General features: G+C 47.5%; 2 protein-coding genes across 4 annotated transcripts in view; one reads left to right on the forward strand and one right to left on the reverse strand.

Moving 5' to 3' along the window:
- The window catches only part of ZNRF1 (zinc and ring finger 1, E3 ubiquitin protein ligase), a 31551-nt gene extending 18355 nt beyond the window's left edge, over positions 1-13196 (reverse strand). For 2 of the 3 annotated variants that reach the window (XR_001482406.1, XM_015408257.1), the window contains exon 1: positions 12185-13196. Coding sequence is in view for 2 of the 3 variants with exons in the window: in XM_015408257.1 (XP_015263743.1) it covers positions 12185-12650 (466 nt within the window). In the remaining variant the exon portion in view is untranslated. The remainder of the gene's footprint in view (positions 1-12184) is intronic. The other variant, XM_015408255.1, reaches the window with a different exon arrangement.
- A 4770-nt stretch (positions 13197-17966) lies between these two features.
- The window catches only part of WDR59 (WD repeat domain 59), a 79948-nt gene continuing 78481 nt past the window's right edge, over positions 17967-19433 (forward strand). The window contains exon 1 of the mRNA XM_015408249.1: positions 17967-18035. Within this exon, the coding sequence (XP_015263735.1) occupies positions 17982-18035 (54 nt within the window). The 5' untranslated portion in view covers positions 17967-17981. The remainder of the gene's footprint in view (positions 18036-19433) is intronic.

Raw genomic sequence — 19433 nt, forward strand, 5'->3', positions numbered from 1 at the left:
ACCCAGTTCTCCCAGATTAGAGTACGCACACTTAACCACTACACCAAACTGCACACACAGTCCCTTAAGATCCTCACCTCATGTAAACAGATGGGGGGGGGGGAAGGAACAGGGAAACACTGCAAAGGGAAAAGTTGGGAAGCTGTTTCTGATTGACATCCCCAGGTGATGAAGCCCAGCTGGAATGCTGGCCTATTGCCCAGACACAGTGTCTTGGCATGCCCAGGCAGAGTTTATTTAGATTTCGGAGCTAACACATACACAGAGCCCTTGGCAATGCTGACCTTTCCCTGGCCTCTGTGGATGGGCTAAGCAACAGTGTAGTGCTCAAAAGTGGGGAAGGAGATCTGCTTTATGGTCTGCTTATTTTATTTACTTCATTCATTTCTACCCAATAGGGTCCCAAAGCAGCTTACATCGTTCTCTTCTCCATGTTACTGAGTCAAGGAAGTTCTAGCTTTACACATTGACTGTTTGTTGGCTGGGAAAAAACAGGGTTTCACTTTGAACCTGGAACCTATAAACAAACCATCATTTTTTCCCTTACAAGTCTAAGGGCCATGCCCTGCAAAGATTGAATGTTTTAAGGAAGCATTCAGTTGCCAAGCTGCACTGGGCTTTAGTGGTTAACAGACTGCTTTAATTCAGCCAAAGAGGTTTCCGTCTCCAAGAGATTGCGTAAAGCAATGGCCCCTCACAGGGGGTGTGCCTTGAGTATGCCCACGTGTCAAAAAGGTGGAAGATAAGTCTTTTATTTAATTAATAAAACTTTTGCTTGCTTAGATACTGATATCCTTCTTTTCTCTCCAGTGGGTACTTGAATCAGCTTACATTATTCCCTCTTCCCCCATTATACCATCCGAATACCTGTAAGAGAGAGACTGACTGTCTTAAGACTGCCCAGTCAGCTTCCATGGCAGCGTGGGGATTCAAACCTGGTTCTTTGAGATTCTGGACCAACACTCTAACCATTACACCATGCTGGCTCTGCTCCCTCCACCTCGTGAATGGTTCAGAGGATTTCTCTCCTTTTTTCCTAGGGTGTTGAAAACTGTCATTGCCAGAACACCATGTAGCATGGATAAATCTGTGCTTTGGCAAGATTCAGTGGATGGGTTTTATTCATGTTTAGAGACATGCTGATCATACAGTCTGAAGCCAGCTCCATAAAGCAGAGAGGGGTTAAAGTCTTAGGGTCATCTTCCAGACTTGGAAACGGTCACAGACCAGATCTTGATAATTAACACTGGATCACAGATCATTGCCCAACACGCTGCTAACATCCGCTTGTCAGGAGTAAGTCTCATTAAAGGCAACTGGAGAGTAATTAAATGGTATTACTGTCTCTGACAACTGGACCGCTGCTACCTTCGCAGGTGTTTAATTCACTCTTGTCCCTGACTCACCCATACCCCCAATTGCCGTAACACAAACCCTGTGCCCTTTCACCACCACCCCCTCTACCTGACACCTATTCCCTCATGGTGATACTAAATTTGACTGGGGGCCTTTTGGGGTCAGGGATCCATGACCACAGACCCTCGCTTAATACCATCTCTCTAATCCTGATCTTGTTCCAGTCCAAAGTCAACTCATTAGGGAAAAAGATGATCCAGGAAATTATAGACTTGTCTCTTTTTATAGCGAGGAAATCACTAAGCACACCAAAGACAAGTAATTTGCAAGCACAGAGGGATTTCGGCAATGAACATGGTTTTATAATAGGCTAATCATGCCGGTTTGCTCTTTGAAAAAGTAACTGGATAAGCCAACAAGGCGGGGAGGGGGGCACCCCAGCCAATGTAAGACACCTAAGCAGACCCATCCCCCCCCCAACAAAGACTTTCTTCTAAGAGGATTAGTTTGGGTTTTGTTGTGTGATTTTTATAGACTCAATATGTGTGGGGGCGGGGGGGGGGGGGGCAAAAAGAAAGAGAAGAGAAGCAACAGCTAATTTACCAAAAGAATACATTACAAAGTACGGGGCTGGGAATCACATTTAATCAATAAATTGAGTTTCAAGACAAATTAAGGCTCAATTTCCTGGATCCTTGACTCCATGGTCCTTATATTGGATTGTGAAATGTTGAGATGTGCAGATACAAACCAGACTTTGCCCATTAAGAAAATATTGCATAGGTCACACAAAACAAACAAACAAAAAAAACCTTGACACTGTTTATTCTCACAGTCATCTCTGCTGCAGTTCCAAAAGGCAGCTGCCTCTTTTGCCAAACAAAGAAGCCCCCAAACACTCTGAGAGCCCATGTGATGCAGTGGTTAGCGTGCTGGACTACAATCTGGGAGATCCCGGTTCGAATCTTCAATTTGGGGACTTGTTGGGTGACCTTGGGTCAGTCACACACTCTCAGCCTGACCTCACATGCTAGTTGCACAGATAAAATAGAGGAGAAGAGAACAATTGAAGTTGCTTTGGATAACCCCTGGGGAGAAAGGCAGGGTATAAGTAAAGCAAATAAATAATAATGTCCTCCTCCTCTTCCTCCTTAAAGTGCAATTGAGTCTCTGTTGTCCACCCAGTCTTCTCCTGATTGGGCCAGTTCACACATTACCAAGCACAGTGGATGGGTTTGGAGTGCCCACCCACTGCAACTGTCCAATATGAGTTGCCAGTTCTCCTCAATTCTTCCACGTGTGCAGTGCTCAATCCAGATCAAGAAGAGATGACTTCAGCACCCCTACCCTCGGCCATTTTTCCCACCTGAAATGAGCAAGGGATACACTGCTTGGCTCCTGTGAAAACGCAAGGAACATGAGAATTTCCACAATGGGCCAAACCACGTTTCACTGGGACTGTTCCAGGTCAGAAAAGCAGTGGGTGGGAGGCTGAAGCCCCTTCCCCGTGTGTTCCACAGTCCCAATCTGAATTGGGCACCACACACATGGTAGAACTAAGGAGAACTTGCAACTGACGCCTCACCGTTACACAAGGCATAGACTTCAGACCCAACCCATGTACTCTGTAATGTGTGAACAAGACCCAGAGGTCTGTGGCCCCTGCATTCCAGGGGGGTGCAGACCCCATGCTTTTTTGCCCTGAACAGCAACAGAAGAAGCCAGCAAGACATCACAGTGTCTTTCTAAGGTGTCTGGAACTCCACACTGTGCTCTTTGCATCACCCAGGACAACAGATATCAGCCCAGGCTTCTTGAACTGGTTAGCTACAGAGGAGGGAGAGCAAGACAAGGAGTTTCAAGTTGGGGGAGCAAGAATGAGGACCAGGAGGAACAAGGCCTCTGCCACCTTGGTTTCTCAAACCAGCCTCAAGCGTTGTGAAGCCACCCAACACCAATTATGCTGTGAGACAAGGCGCCACCACAGGAGCCCATCCACAGACCCTGCCTCTCATTTTTTACTACCACTCCCTGAGACACCCCCGTGTGCCCACATTTAGTTCCAAAATACATTTGGTAGGGAAGTCTAGCTGTTGCAAACACCTCAGCTACTCAGGGCCCAATACCCTTGAAAAAAAGGCTAGAACTGGGTCTTCCTCAGCTGTCCCATCCAAAAGCATTGTCTAAGAGCCTGTCTCCCAAGACACAAGAGAAGATCCAAATGATTGATGCTGGCATACAAAAATTTGCTGCTATGGGCCCCCGGCAGGACTTGGACTATTTTACCTCAAAACTGAAAACTTTACCTTTGGAAAGAATCAAGTGGTGGTTGTTACCCAGACAGATGTATAAACACTTGTAGGAGCGGGGCTCTGTTTGGTAGCAGCTTTATTTTGCCGTCCAAAATGTAACTTCTCCAAAATGTAACCTCTGCAAAACCCTTTAGCATGCTTGCAGCAAAGGCTAATTACTGCCTCGAAACAAATGCAGTTTTGCAAGTATTTTTTTTAAAGCTTGCATTTTAAGCTAGGGATTAATGTATAAACTTATTTGCGGAATTTAAAAGAGCTTTTTTTTCAAATCAGGAAAGTTTGCCTGAGCCTAGGGAAGAAAGGCGTGGCTGCCATCTGAAGTAGGGTTTCACTTGAAAGTACCCCATCCGTGCCATGCGAAAAACAAAGCCAGGGAAAAATTGGGCTCCTGCAGCAGGTGAAGGACTTACTGTGGGTTCTCTTTCAGTAAGATGACTGCCTTCACCCAAGGCGAAGGTTGTGGGTTTCTTGGGTATTTCTAAACAAGTTCACCACTGGAAATATTCTTTGTATAGCACTTCTGTCCCAGGCGAGGTAAACAAGTTCATAGCAACCAGCAGCCTGCTGCTTCTCCTGCAGACTGCCCACTTCCTTCCCACAGGAACTTGTTATAAGCAAGCACGTGGTTGCTGTTTCCTGAAGAACACACATGCTGAAAACACAGCCCCAAGAAGCAGCCCTGCCACTTGAAGGAATTCAGCTCCAGTTTCCCAGCTCTTTCCTCAAGACATGACTACTACCAAAGTAAAACAGCCACCAGGCGAGGAAGTACATGGCTACATCATTCACGCATCTGCCTTGCGAAGCCTGAGCTACCCTGGATGAGTATTAACGCCTAATGCCCTCTGCTCAGTGTGTCTTGCAGGGCCGCTCAGAAGAGGCTTGAGGTCAAAAGTGGGCCTCGCAGAAAGAGTAACTCCCGTGCCATTGGCCCAAACATCCAGAACCCAGGACCCAAGTCTCTCCAGTAATCCAAACCCTAGTCCCAGATCCCTAGACATCACCCAATAGTACATTTTGTCTGGGGGTTCTACAACAAGAGTACCTGGTTTATAAACTATGACAACTAGAAGTCCCCGAGAGTGGGGGGCCTCCCAGATAAACGGCCTAGATACATCGCACTCATGCCACGTGACCCAGTATACCAGCTAGGCCTCCCATTTACCCACCCAGGGTGGGAAATTTCTCACTGCCTAGGAATTGAGGAGTGGAGGAAAACTGGACCCCACACAGTGGCCCTCTAAGAATTTCAGCATAGTCTGTATGGCAGGGGTCCCAAGGGTACCATGACATCCACCGGCACCTTTCTTGGTGCCTGCCCAGTGTTTTTAGAAAGTGGGTGTGGCTAGGTGAGATTGTGGCCACGAAGATTGGCCGTGGAGACTTTTTAAAAATGTTGCTGTGGCACCAGTAGTATAAGGATCCTCACTGTGTGACTGAAGGCAAGCTTCAGCAGACATTTTTATGGCAGGGTCCACCTTCTGTGGCAGCCATTTTTGACAGCCATTTCGTGGCTGTGCCCACCATGCTGTGTCAGAACTCCAAGGGTGCCCACTGGCTCCAAAAGGCTGGGGACACAGCTCTATGGCAAATACTACAGACATGACACAGGGGAGCACTATTTGCCACACTGGGGAAACTTCCAGTGGGGCAAACAGCAGCCCCCAGGGGACGTTTCAGGTTAAGAAAACAGCATGGGGTTGAACCACCTGTATTTGAATTGGGCATGCACCCACCTGGGATTAACTTCCCAGCAAAGAACTCACAAAAACATTTGATCACATGGATCTGGGAAAGAATACAAGGTACATTTAGGCCCCCGAGTTAGCCATAGGCAAAGCAGCAGCTTGTCAAGCACAAGGAACTAAGGGGCAGAAATCCAGTGGAGCCCTTGAGCCATTTCCAACATAACCCTGAACTGTTGGCTCCATTCTCACTTCTGATGCAAAGTGTACGGGGACTTTCACAACAGAATTGGACAGCCTTCAGTCTTTCCATATTTGAGACCTACCTTGAATTGAATGCTGCAACCTGTAAAAGCCCCTCTTTCTGCCACCTTCCTTCTTTTGACCTCATCTCCCTCTCTTGGGCCATACCTATAATGCTCACCTACCGGTTGCTCTATTGCTCTACAAAACCATGCAAATTCTAGCTCCCTGAGCTATTGTGGGTGGAGAAAGAACTCTCAAACAGCATACTCAGCGTTCACACCAAGCTACAATGCTATACTTGACAAACAGTGACGTGCATTTCCCAGGAACATTTGAATCAAGAAATTTTCCAATGCAAATTTTTAATTTTTTTTAACTATTTAAATGTTAGCCAAAGAAGGAAAATACCCACGTACAAGCACCAGAGATTGTCCCTGCTTCATATCACACATTTAGTCCATCTAACATGATTGATTTGCAGCACAACAGCCCTGGCAACTATAGATGAACAGACTATATTTACATCTGCACGGTGGAAGATTTTCCATGAAAAAATATAGCATCCATTCTGGAGATATTCCACCCTCCATCCCTGCTTATGAGGCGCCTTGATTTTATAAATAATAGAATTTGAGGCTTTAAACTGCAAATTCAAAGTGCCTTAACTATAAAATGTCACCTGGGGCTCTGGAACCCTGAGAAGGGGAATGGGGAAGAAAAAGAGAGAATACCACAACACTTGAATTATAAAACCAATATAAAATGTGTAGTGTAGACACACTGTCAGTTCTTTTTCCTTCCTACTTTCCTCCTTCTCTCGAAAAACAAATCCATTGGTGTGCTTTCCCTTAGCTCATGCCACCATCTGAGTCCCAATTCACCCACAAAGGCAATGACTTAGGGCACCACAACTTGATATGCAAAGCCAATATCATGAAAGCTCAGGCTGTGTACGTGACTCTGCAATTATCTCTGTGCAAAGAACCTTCTTAGAAAGCCACTCCAATGGTCCACCAGGACAAAAAAAAACATTGCTAGATAAACAAGCAGAAAGCCCCTTGCCTTTTAGTTAAATATTATAACCTACCATATCTGTTCTGACAGACAAAAAAAAAAGGCAGTGACTCAGAGTCAACAGATGCGGGCGCAGCTGTACTCATTCCACAAGACAGACCCATCCAGAGGATCTCAAAACCAAACAGATGCCAAGAAATTGTCACACGGGAAAAACTAGAAAGAAAAGCACAGAGAGGTAAGCAGCACAGCATCCAACCTCATGCCCTGAGGATGATGACGGGGAAAGCTTTTGGAACCCATCGTTAAGGAAGCAACAAGCATAGGGACTGATGTAAAAACGTGTATAGCTGCTGATCACGTGAAAATTTTCTGGAGACCCATTTCAGAAGTAAAGGCTTGCCTGAGGTTGGGAGTGGTTTCAGAAGCTTGTAAATAGCCTGCTCTGTTGAGGATGACCTGAGGCCAGTCACACTACCAGCCCAACCTACCTCAGACTAATCTACCTCACAGGGCTATTGTGAGGATAACACAGAGGAGAACTCTGGCTGTCTTGCTGGGGAAAACAGCAGGACACCAGTGAAGTAAATAAATGACAGACTGCACTCACCAAGTGGCCTCAAAAGGGAGAAAACATGTTAGCCCGTTTTTTCCAAGCAAGCTACCACAGAAAGTAATAGCAGTGTTCAAGAGTACCAAGTCCCAGCTGGCCCAGTCTGCTAAATGCTGAACCAGGCCACCTCGTGTGGGCTGTAATAGCAAGCAGTAACAACATTGCACTGCAAAAAACCTCCTATGATTTCTTGGAGGCTCTTCTCCTTGAGATAAATCGCGGTCTGGACCCAGAGAGCCTGTGCCTTATATGTCACAGCCACAAAGCCAAACAGTGGCTAGAGGCACATGGATAGGCGTTGAGTACTCTGACCTTCACATCGCTCCCACATTCTGCCCCTTGGAAAGAAAGAATTTCCCCTTCCAACAACAGGACACCCAGAATGTTGCCAGGCAGATACAGCTAAGCCTCTGGTTGGTCAGAGAAGTGCCATGTGATGAAATGCATTTACTGGTAAATTAACCTAATTATCTGGACAGTGTCAACCAATTAAACATCCATGACTTATCAGACCATCTTCTGTGAAAGGGAGTTAAGTAAAAAAAATGGACTTCTTGGATTCATAAAATGCCCCCCCCCCCCAAATATACGATTTGTCTGTGCTAGTCAGTACAAAGAAAATTTGCATTGGTCGGCCACAAATCTGTACAGAAATAGTGCAATATTTTAATCAAGTTCTTTGTAGTCATATTGCATGGGAGATAAAGAAAAAAAAGACAGGCAATAGAGGTGACAATTAGCATTCAAGATGCTAAAAGCACAGATTTCCAGCGTTTCATTCAAATTTTCTTTATAACTAAAAAACAAAAGTTTTTAAAAGTGTTTAATAGGGACAATTTATTTAGATGTATATTCCGCTCTCCCCACGAATGGGCTTAGAGCAGATCACATCATATGTGGATAGAAACATATATATGTTGTTGTTGTTCAGTCGTACAGTCGAGTCCGACTCTTCGCGACCCCATAGACCACATCACGCCAGGCCCTCCTGTCTTCCATCATGCTCTGGAGTTTGCTTAACTTCATGTTCGTTGCATCAATAACACTGTTTAACCATCTCATCTTTTGCCATATATATAGCAATATTTAAAACAATTAAATAATACGATTTAAAAACAACAGTGTATAACCACAAACACAATTTCAGCTGGAGTGACTGGATCCAGAGAAGTTCTTAATCTGGGCCAAACAATGATCAGGCTTCAATGAGGGAGGCTGGTTTCACTGTATGCCCTCTAACTCAACCAAAGGTCTGGCGGAACAGCTCCATCTTACAGGCCCTGCAGAATGATAATAAGCCCCACAGAGGGCTCTGATCTCAAGTGAGAGTTTGTTCCACCAGGCCAGCCCTGGTCTTGGTCGAGGCTAGACGAGCGGATTGTCATCCTCCCCCCCCAAGAGCTGAACAGAAGCTAGATGTTAACTGGGTACAAACCACATGGTCTCACTGGAGGCACTATGTGACTCCTCCCCTAGAACTAGTTAACACACAAAAAAGCAAGAAAAACAGTGAACCTAGACTGCATAGCATTTTGCCCCCTCAAACACCACTGGGTCAAGCAAAAATCCTTGTGATGTCCAAAAATAAGATACACAAAACCAGCAATGATGTTTAACAGGGATGGAGATATACCAATATACCCTAGATTTCTTCTCTTCATTTATACCCCACCTTTCTCCCCAATGGGGGTGTCATTCTCCTCTTCTCCACTTTATGCTCACAACAACCCTATTAAGTAGGTCAGGCTGAGTGTGACTGTCCCAAGGTGACCCAGCAAGCTTCCTTGGCAGAGTGACAATTCGAACCTGGAGCAATCTAACCACCAAACCACACTGTACTGATACTTTGACATTTTCATCAAGCAAGGCAAGTACCAGCCAGTTTAATAAAGAAGAGAGAGGCCCAAGTGGTGTCCTCTGCTCTCTGCTGGAACTTTTGTCAGTTACAAACATTGCCTTGTTGGGAATTGCTGATTGTTTATACTCCCTTCAACAGTGTGGAAGGAAAGCTTGGACTATAATTATATCCCAAGTTATGTGGGAGTAAGACCCATTGAATTCCATGACACTTCCAAGTAAACATGCATAGGATAGGGCTGCAAATCCCTTTGTTTCCCCCCTCAGCCCACCTAAAACAATATCTTTCTCTCTGCTTCTTCTAGAAATATCTACCTAGCCACTGGCTGGGGAAACCCCGCAGTCTTTACCAGAAACAGAGCAGTTTCCAGACATTTAAAAAAACCCTCTCTGAACAGGACATTAGTTCTAAAATGCACGGCACCTTTCGTAAGAGGTATACAGAGTCTCTTCAAAATAAAAGGTGGTACTGTTTTGAGACTAGAACTAATAAGCAGCGCCTCGCCAGACTGGCACTTTCCAAGACCCTGTGATGCCACGGGTAGAATGTCCCCCTACAAGGTTTTCTTTTGTTCCTTCACATCATCTAAATATTGACACTGTGTGCCTGAGCTCAGATGCTATGATAAATAAAAAGTATAAAGAAACAAAATGATAAATAAAAAGGCTTCAACCCAGAAGCACTTTTTATAAGTCATGAGCCTTGTAGTAACTAGTGGTTCTTCTAAATGTATCTGCTCCAACCAAGTATTGTTACCCGCCTCCAATGCTCCCTCTAAGCTGTCGAGTCTTGTGAGCAAGAATTGTATCTTGTGAGCTACTGGCATTAAAGTTTGTGAGCTACTGAATAAATTAGTTTGCTCTGGAGCCATCCCTTCCTGACCTATGACAAAAATGTGTGAGCCGGAGGCTAAAAAACTGTGAGCTAGCTCACACTAAGGAAAGCACACATGATAAGCCAAGAGTACACAACAGGGCACTAGCACCTGGTGAACCTGACAGCTGATTTGAACCTAGGTGTCCCTCTGTGAACACAGCCACTATTTGACCCACCAAAACCAAGGCCTTATATCTTAATTCTAAGCCAAATGCATAAGAACACACACACCTTGACTCGAAAAAGAAGTGGGAAAGATGTTTCACATGTCTCAAAATGATAACAGTAACCACTGTTGGCAAGTACCAACGCTCTTGGTCCAGGGTCCACATTCTAATGTGTCTTCGGGCATATCCAGAATGAGACCCCATCCCCACCCCACTCCAATACAGAACAAGGCCTCCCAAACACACGTATTTCAATTTCAAGGGCTTTGGTTTCCATGCCAGAGGGAAGGATGCACAAGAAAACCTGAGCCCTGGGCCTTGTCTGAACGGCAGAAAAATTACTGCAGTATTAGTTTAATTGAAACATACTAAACTGGAATCTTGCAGCACCTAAAAGAGAGACCACATTTTATTCCAGCACAAGTTTTTGTGAGTTTGGACTTCATTCCATGAGGTCAGGCCTAAAGCACAAAAGCTTGGCATGGAATAAAGTGGCACTAAAGGTTTTTTTTGGGGGGAGGGGGTGTTACAGAAAAAAATGCTTCTCCTGCAGAACTGCCACAGCACTCAAAGCATTCATCCTTAAAAGGCATTCTGCTGCCACACCCCACCATTTATCCCTAACTATGGTTACTCAGATGAACCTGCCCTGGACTAAGTCAACTCACTGGTCCATTGTGTGCAGTGTTGTTGCTCTGACTGGCTGGCAACTGCTTCTGGGGGTCTTACTAACTATTAATGCCTGTAAATGAATCTGGGACTTTCTAGACATAAAGTGTATGCATAACCACAGCACCTCCTCAAGAACTAGCAACTCATGTGACTCCAGAAAAAAAAGGTTCCAGCTGAAGATGTCTTATACTGTGTTGGATCACTGGTTTATCAAGGTCAGGGTTGTCTACTTACACTGCCAGTAGCTCCCCAGGGTCCCAGATCTTTCACATTACTAGTGATTGAGCCTGGGACCTTCTGTGTAGAAAAACACTGAGCCACAGCCCTAAGAGCAGCCAATACTGACCTTGAGAGACATGTGAATACATAAAGCTACTTTACCATTGGTGATATGGCTCAGTTGCAGAGGATCTGCTTTGTATGCATGAGGTCCCATGTCCAATCCCGGGAATCTCCAGTTAAAAGGATGTAGTAGGTGATGTGAAAGACTTCTTCCCAAGACCCTGGTGAGCTGCTTCCAGTTGGAGCAGACAAAACTAACCTAGAAAGACCATTGGGACAGTTTTGTGCATTCACATGTCTACCAACGTCAGTATTTGACCTCCCAGACACATGAAGACTCTTGGTCTATCAAGGTTCATTCAGGTCGAGATCTTTCATATTACCTCCCACCAGATTCCTTTTCACTAGACACATCGAAGACTGAACACAGGATCTTCATGCAACACCCATGCTCTACCAGTGAGCTGCATAGCTAACGCCAGAGAGCAACTTACATTGTGACTAAGGTCTGTAATTTGTCACACAAAATACATTTAGCATATTTTCATCCCACCCTTCCTCAAACTGGTTCAGGTTGGCATACAGCATTTCCCCTCCTCCATGTTACCTCATAGCAATGCTCAGCCAATGTAGCATAGCTGTTCCAGCATCAGAGTACAACCCGGTAGTCCCAGAGTTTAGGGATGCCAGGCCATCTCTGGTACTCCCAGGAGCTTGGGGGCGGGACCAAGGGCGGATGGGATGTTGGCACGTGGCCAATGTCACATTTACTTCTTGTTTCTCCTGCCAGCTCCAGAGGCAAGGTGGGATCAGCAGGAGAATAAATGCCCAAAGCAGGCACTTGGCATCCCTACACCAGGTTCAAATCTGCACTCTGCCATTAAATTTCAGGCAAGTCATTCTCTCTCTTGCTAACTTACCTTGCAGAGTTGTTGCAAGGATAAAATGGAGATGGTGAGAATGACCATATAACTCTCTGGGCTCGTTCGGGACACGATAAAAACACACGCTAAGCAAATACGGGAGAAAATATAAAATAAAGTTATTGTTTTTAACGCACAGGCCGTTGACTCCCACCCCACGGCTGAGAGCCCCAAACTCACCGCTGTGCGAGCTAAACCACCGGGGCCCGAGGTGCAAAGGCAGCGCGTCGGCCAGCGAGGCCCTGGAACCCAGGTAGAGCATCCCGTCTCTGTGGTGACCGCCTCCCGTCTCCTGGTAACCGTTGCCATGGGCGTAAGGGGTGGAGTCCGCGCCCGACCCGCCGCCGCTGCCAGGGCCGCGCTCCGAGTCTCCGGCCGCGGCGGCCGCCGAAGCAGCCGTGTAGAGCCCGAAGGGGACGCTGCCGGGCGCCGCGGGCTCCATGCCCAGCCCCACGCCCCCGCCGGCCACCGAGCTGACAGAGCGGCTGCGCAAGCCCATGGTGGCCCCGCCGCCGCCGCCCGCGCCCCGGTACTGCCCGAAGTGGGGGGCTCCTCCGGGCGGCGGCACCGCGCTGTCGTCGCTCGACACGCCGCCCCGCGAGCGCCCCGCTGCCGTCGCGGCCGCCGTGCTCTGCTTGCCGCCCATGCCGAGCGGGGAGGTGGCGGGGAGTCGACGACGACTAGGAGCTAAGGGCGCCCCCGGAGCCGGGCATCCTCGCCTCGCCGTCGGCGCTGCCGCCGCTGTTGCTGCAGCCCCTCCTCCGCTTCCTTCGCCCCCAACCGCCGCCGCCGCCGCCGCGCCCCAACGGGCGGCCCGCCGCGCCTCCCGGGCTCATCCACGGCGGCAAGGCAGCAGGGCCAGCGCCGCCCCGCTTCGGGGCCCGCCCTACGGAAGGGAGAAGCGGTGGCGGCGACCGCCGCGGCTTCGCTCGAGTCCTCTAGCGCTGCTCCGCATCCAGGCGGCGGCCAGGCCCTGCCTCTTGCAGCAGCGGCGGCGGCGGCGGCGGCACCTCCGTCAAGGCGCGGCCTTTAGCCGGCCATGGAGAAAAAGGCGAGCCCTGCCCCTGCCCCAAGGCTCCGGCTTCCCACTTTCAGCCGCCCCGCTGGGAGGCTGCCTTTTGTCCGAGATGCAGCCAGCTGGGGCTCCCGCCTCGCCGTCGGTCCGCTCAGCCCTCCTGACGGCTGCCGGGGAAGACAATAGAGCCGCGCACGGCGCCTGCGCCACTCAGGCTCCCCGCCCCCTCTTCTGCCGCCGCCGCCGCCGCCGCCACCACCACGGCCATGCGTCAAGGGCTGGCCCAGCTAAGGAAGGGGTCGTTTGAACTGGGCTCCAGGTGGCCAGGCAGCGCCTAGCAGGGCTCTGGTCGTTAGAGACCTCGTGGCTACCTTGGGAAGTGGAGACGCGCCGAGGGGCCGTGCCAAAGGGTAGCCGTGTTAACGTGCAATCCTACCCAATGGCTGCACAGTAACAACAGACGCCTATGCAGAGAAACAACACAGTAGTCCAGTGGCACCTTTTAACACTATGTTTTTAACAATCTTTATCTGCTACTGTTCCACGCAGGGAGTAATTAAATTGTGGGGTTTGGTGCCCGTGGATGTGGTGATGGCCAAGAGCATGGATGGCTTTAAAAGACAGATTCGTGGAGGAGAGGTCCAGCAAGGGCTGCTTGCCACTGTGACTGAATGTCACCTCCATATTCAGAGGCAATAAAACTCTGAGTACCAGTGCCAGGAGGAGGCAACATCGGGAAAAGGCCTGGTTGGTCACTCTGTGAAAAACGATGCTGGACTAAATGGACCAGTGATCTGATCCAGCAGGGTTTATCTTACATTACACGGTAATGCTATGCAAAGTTACTTCATTCTTAACTCTATTGATTTTAATGGCTTCAGAGTGGAGTAAATGCAATAAAATAAAACAGGTGTTTTAAAGTGCCACTGGACTCCTGTTTTTTTCTGCATAGGATTCTATTGTTACTGTGCAATTGTAGCAGTTAAAAAGAGCAAGAGTCCAGTAGCACTTTAAATTTGTAAATTAAATTTGCAAAATTTGCGGCAGGGAAACAAAATTTGTGTTGTACAATTTATTAAAAATGGAAAAGAAAAAGTTGTTTTAAAAAATGTGGCAAGCTCTGAACTCTTTTCTTCAGCTACAGACAGTCTGTCCTGATCTGTGCAATTGTTAACAGAGTTACATGCTTCTGACCCAAAGGACAATAGGACCTGGTGCTGAAACTTCAGTGAGTTTAGAAGGCTGGTAATTCTGCACTGTAAGTCTGTTGCAGGAAAAAATAAACAGGAGTCTTATAGCATGTTAGTAACTTAACAAAATATTATTCTACCATGAGTTTTCATACACTTCCGCCTGCTTCTTCAGACACATTGAATAGCTGTTCACTGGGAAGACATTCTAAGGAAGACGTAAGGCGGAAACCCCCAGCAGGGTCAAAGGTCAATGGAATGCTGGAAGTACAGGGTGAAATTTACATTTCAAGCCAAATCAAGAAAAATACAGTTACTGCACAGAGCGGTGACATTGAGGCTCAAGTTGATACACATTTGGGGTTTCGGTGTGCTGTAGCATTTGGAGTATTGGAGTATTAGAGTATTGGAGACTCAGGTTCTAATCCCTGCTCTGCTGTGGAAATTTGCCAGCCGCACTCTCAGCATAGCTACCTCACATGGAGGCAAAAACACTGTGGGTCCCTGATGGTGAGAAAGGCAGGCTATATCTGAATTAAATAATATATCTGAATAATATAAATATATCTGAATCCAATAAATAAAATAAAGGACACAATGACCTGATGTTGAACAGTTGTTGCTACTGGGTCAATGGCTTTATTTGTACCAGGTTTTGCCAGAGCTGAGCTCTAAATCACTACTCAGATAAGAAAGTAACAAAAAAAAAAAATTGTAGCTCAGGCTTGTTGAGCCCACTATGGCAGATGCACAAAGTGCACATCAGAGGCCTAAACTATGTTTCATGTTTTCCTTGCATTCTCCCCAGCTCCAGGTAATCCCACATGTGCCACAAATTCTGTCTTCGGAGCTCAGTTGCCACTGGCAGTTTGTCAGGCACACAAAAGCTGATGTGACTCAAGCTTGCAGTGCTCAGAGAGAAAGGTCTTCAGCCAGTTTGGTGTAGTGGTTAAGTGTGTGGACTCTAATCTGGGAGAACCAGGTTTGATTCCCCACTCCTCCACTTGCACCTGCTGATGTGACCTTGGGTCGGTCACAAGCTCTGGCACAGCTGTCCTTGAAAAAGAGCAGTTTGTGTCAGAGTTCTCTCAGCCCCACCCACCTCACAGGGTGTCTGTTGTGGGGAGGGGAAGGGAAAGGCGTTTGTAAGCCGCTCTGAGACTCCAAGTGAAGGGCGGGGTATAAATCCAATCTCTTCTTCTTCATCATCATCTCCTGGCACTGTTAGCCTGACCCAAACCTGCCACAGATGCTGATTTCAGTGGCCTTAGAAGGCTGTAATTCTGCTGAGGATTGCACTGCAAGGCCAGAGCATGCCCTGCAGAGCTGAGCGCCCGCTAGCATATTCACAAAGGGCTGTGGAAAGCTTTCTCCATGCCTAGGAGGATGAAAAGGTTCTCTGGAAGCTCTGCCTACAAACAGTGGCAGGGAGGGAATCCACCTTCTGCCTCTCTTACAAATGCTCTTGTTTCGCACTCCTTATTCACTCCGATACCCAAGAGGACTCTCAAAATAGCCACTGACATACATAGCAGCACAAAGGGAGGGAGCCGATGTAGTTATTTGGGAAGCTCATAGGACATGCCAGAGACCAGGAATGCTAAACTCCCTGCCCTGAGTCACCTTGGGTGTATGTCACCATCATATCCTATGTTTACTCAGAAGCACAGCAAAGGATGGCAGCTCCCCCCCGTACCTGTGCACAAAAAGTGCTACAGCTGTTTCCCAGGAACACAACCTCCATGTTATTTGCATGGATAAGTTTGCATGTCCTTCATGCCAATGTGACATCTTGATTTTTTTTTCTTTGCACACCATCTAATTAATTTGGGGGCACTGGGCCTACAAAAGAATTCACGAGATGCATGGCCAGAAATTAAACTTTAACAAAGGACATGTTCTGCATCAGGCAAGGGTTGAACTGGCTACAATATTGGCTCAATGTAAGCTGAGAAAGGGGTCACGGGAACTTAAAGCTTCTCCCTTGTGAACACAGCAGCCTGTGGCAGATCCTTTCTCTGCATATCAGATCTCTGCATGGGTCAGTGCTCTAGGGTTGCCTCTACTGAATCAAGCATATACAGGACAATGACTCTTTAAAAAGGGAGTGGTAAGGTCTGCTGAGAGCTAGTAATTATTTCCCACTCTTATAAGAAAGGTTTGTCTCAGTGGTCTGAATTTGTGGACCCACAGTTACAGCCTATTGCAACTTCTGTCACCCTCTCAGGCTGGATGCAGCCTATCTTCTTATGGATGGGAACTGAACAGGACGTCTTCAAGGCTTAAAGTCTGCATCAGAGCTTCCGTTTGGCAGAGTCTGGGCTTGGCTGAGAAAATGTTATGCTGCATGCTGCTGGGTCAGAGGCAGAGCCAGCCCGGAACCGCTTCATGTTGACTAGACTGCTCCCCAAGGGCCTCCTCAGCAAGGGAGAGGGTCTTTGCCAGCCAGTTCTGCCCCCTCAGATCTGTTCAAAAATAAATGTCAAACACTGACCCACTGACTTCTTACAAACCTCAATTACTGAGGTTACACTGGCCTACAAAGAATGGCCTTCGAGTGTATGCCGAGTGCAGCACCGCACCAAATCAGGCCCCCACTCACATTAGCAGAAGAAATTAAACCTTGTAGTGGGGAGTGTGAGCCCTCTAGGCAAGTTTGCATTTAGGGCTACCTGTTCCAGCCTGGCAAATTCCTTGAGATTTGAGGGGTGTGCCTAGGGAGGATGAAGTTTGGGGAGGGGTGGGAGTTCAGTGGGATGTGATGCCATAGAATCCACCCTCCAAGCTGTTGGAAATATGTGTGTTGCAAAGTCTAAAGTCAGTCATTATCGGGTTAATGTGCTTACCCTGTGTGCAGTTGTTTTAGACTGACCTGGAAGGGAACCTGGCAGAAAGCCAATGGAAAGAAAGCCCATTTACTAACAATCATTGGTTAATGTATTCAGGTGATTTCCTTCTAGGGGTCAAGAAGAAAGAAGAATCTCCATTACTATGTGTGTATCTGTTGTTGCAAGCATGTAGTCTTAAGTGTTTGTTGTTTTGTAGATTTTCCCGTGTACCCTTCCTTTTAGAAATAAAGATTTTTACATAGAACGGAAATGCCTCCTCTCCAGTGAACAAAGATCCATTGCAACCTCTTAATATCTAACTATTTTTACCAATTTTCCAACACAAGCTGCCATCTCCCCCCAGAAGAACTGATCTGTGGATAGCGTTGCCAGGTCCACCAGTGAGAGAGGGTTGCCAGACCCAGGTCATGAAACTCCTGGAGATTTGAGACTCAAATTGAGAGAGCCTGGGGAGGGCAGGGACCTCAGTGGGGTTGGGGTACAATGCCACAGGGTCCAAAGCTTCCATTTTCTCCGGAGGAACTGATCTCTGCAGTCTGGAGATGAGCTGCAGTTCCGGGAGCCAAGTCCTACCCGAAGGCTGGCATACCTATGACTCGGAATGCTGGAAATCAACTCCAGTCTCCAGTCCACGCCCACGTGAATGGCAGCCTTAACTCAGTGAGTTTCACATCGCTCAATGTAGAACCGTCTCAGCCCGATATTCGCACAGAACCACCAGGCCAAGGTCACAAGGATGGGAGGAACTGTGGCGATCATATTCGGCTTTATTAAAAACAAAAACAAAAAAAGTTCAACTCCTCCTTTACGCCCAACGGCCTCAGACTACACTTCCCGGCAGGCCCCGCGCGCACAGCGAGCTTGCGTTACGTCTGGCAGCGTCTTCTCCCCCGCCCGCTTCTGCAGCTTCTAGGCAGTCCAAGATGGCGGCGCGCTGGAGCAGCGAGAATGTTGTGGTGGAGTTCCGGGATTCGCAGGTAACCGGCTGCTCCCTCAACTCGGCAGCTCACGCGCCGGCTGGGTGTAAGTGGCAGGGCCTCGTTGGGGGGGACCGTGGCCCCTCTCCTTTGTTGCAAGAACACGAGCTTGCCTCCCCCCTGTTCACCATTCGGAGTTGCTGTTTTTGGCCTCATAGTGGCGTTTTCCCCTCAGTTCTTTTGAAGAAGCGCGTAGCGTGGCTGTTGTGTTTTCATTCCCTTTTATTCCCCTCAGGGTATGGAGTACATGGCTCTTCCCTCTTTTCCTTTATGCTCCCCATAATCCTGTGAGGTGATTAGACAGAATGAGCGAGAGGCTCACGGCGGTGCAGGGGTTCTCCCTTTCTCTATTATATCCTCGCAACAACACTGTGAAGTGTGGGTGAAATAGAGTGGCTGGCTCGTGGCAGAGGGGAGTACTCCCTTTCTCCAGTCTATAGTTGCAACAATACGCCACCCTGTGCGGTAGGTGCGGGGGAAATGGAGTGGCTCGTCCATGGCCGTGCGGGGGCTTATTCCTTTCTGTATTATATACTCACAACAACATTGTGAGGTAGGCGTAGGGGAAAAGGAGTAGCTGGTTAATGGCAGAGTGCGGTTCTCTCTCCATTTTATCTTTCCAATAACAGTCATGTGAGGTAGGCGTGGCTGATCTTGAGTAAGTGGCATGAGCTCACCAAGTGGACTTCATGGTTGACTGGGGATTTGCGGGTGGGACTCTTCAATCCTAGTCCCTATTTTTCTGAATACACAATCTGTTATTATGAATGTAAGTGCTCTGTCAAATACTTGTCAGGGATGCTCTAGGCTGATCCTGCATTGAGCATGGGGTTGGACTAGATGGCCTGTATGGCCCTTCTATGATTCTGTCTTTCTTGGGTCAGATAATCAAATGATTTTTTTAGTGATGATGATTCAAGGTTACCAACTGATTTGAGGTAAATGCCCTGGGTTGCATCCTGTGCTTTTAACTGCATCTGAAGTCTTATGGTACTTAAAAAAATATATTGCAGCTTTCGTCATCCAGCTCCATTTTGTCAGGTGCATGAAGCAGCAACCTTGGTAAGTAGGTGACCACCCTTTGTGTAGTCAGTTGTCTACCCACTGGTGTTCCTGCCACACTCATCTGACAAAATGGGGTCTGCTCTGGAAATAGCTTATGCATATATTGTTGTGGATTAGAGCATGTTTCATCAGACACACAAAGCATTATCTACAGTTGACACATGTAGGCCCAGAGAGGGGAATATTTAAGCAATGATTTTTAGCCATAATGTATACAGTTTTTGTGCTTCAGTGTGGATTATATTTCTGAAAATAATGCTTGATGGATTTGATGAAGTGTGCTCTAGTCCATGAAAGTTCAAGCCACAATACTATGTGAGATGCCGCAGGAAT

This window comes from Gekko japonicus, unplaced genomic scaffold (assembly GCF_001447785.1).
Source record: "Gekko japonicus isolate JY-2015 unplaced genomic scaffold, Gekko_japonicus_V1.1 scaffold227, whole genome shotgun sequence".
NCBI classification, from domain to species: Eukaryota; Metazoa; Chordata; class Lepidosauria; order Squamata; family Gekkonidae; genus Gekko; species Gekko japonicus.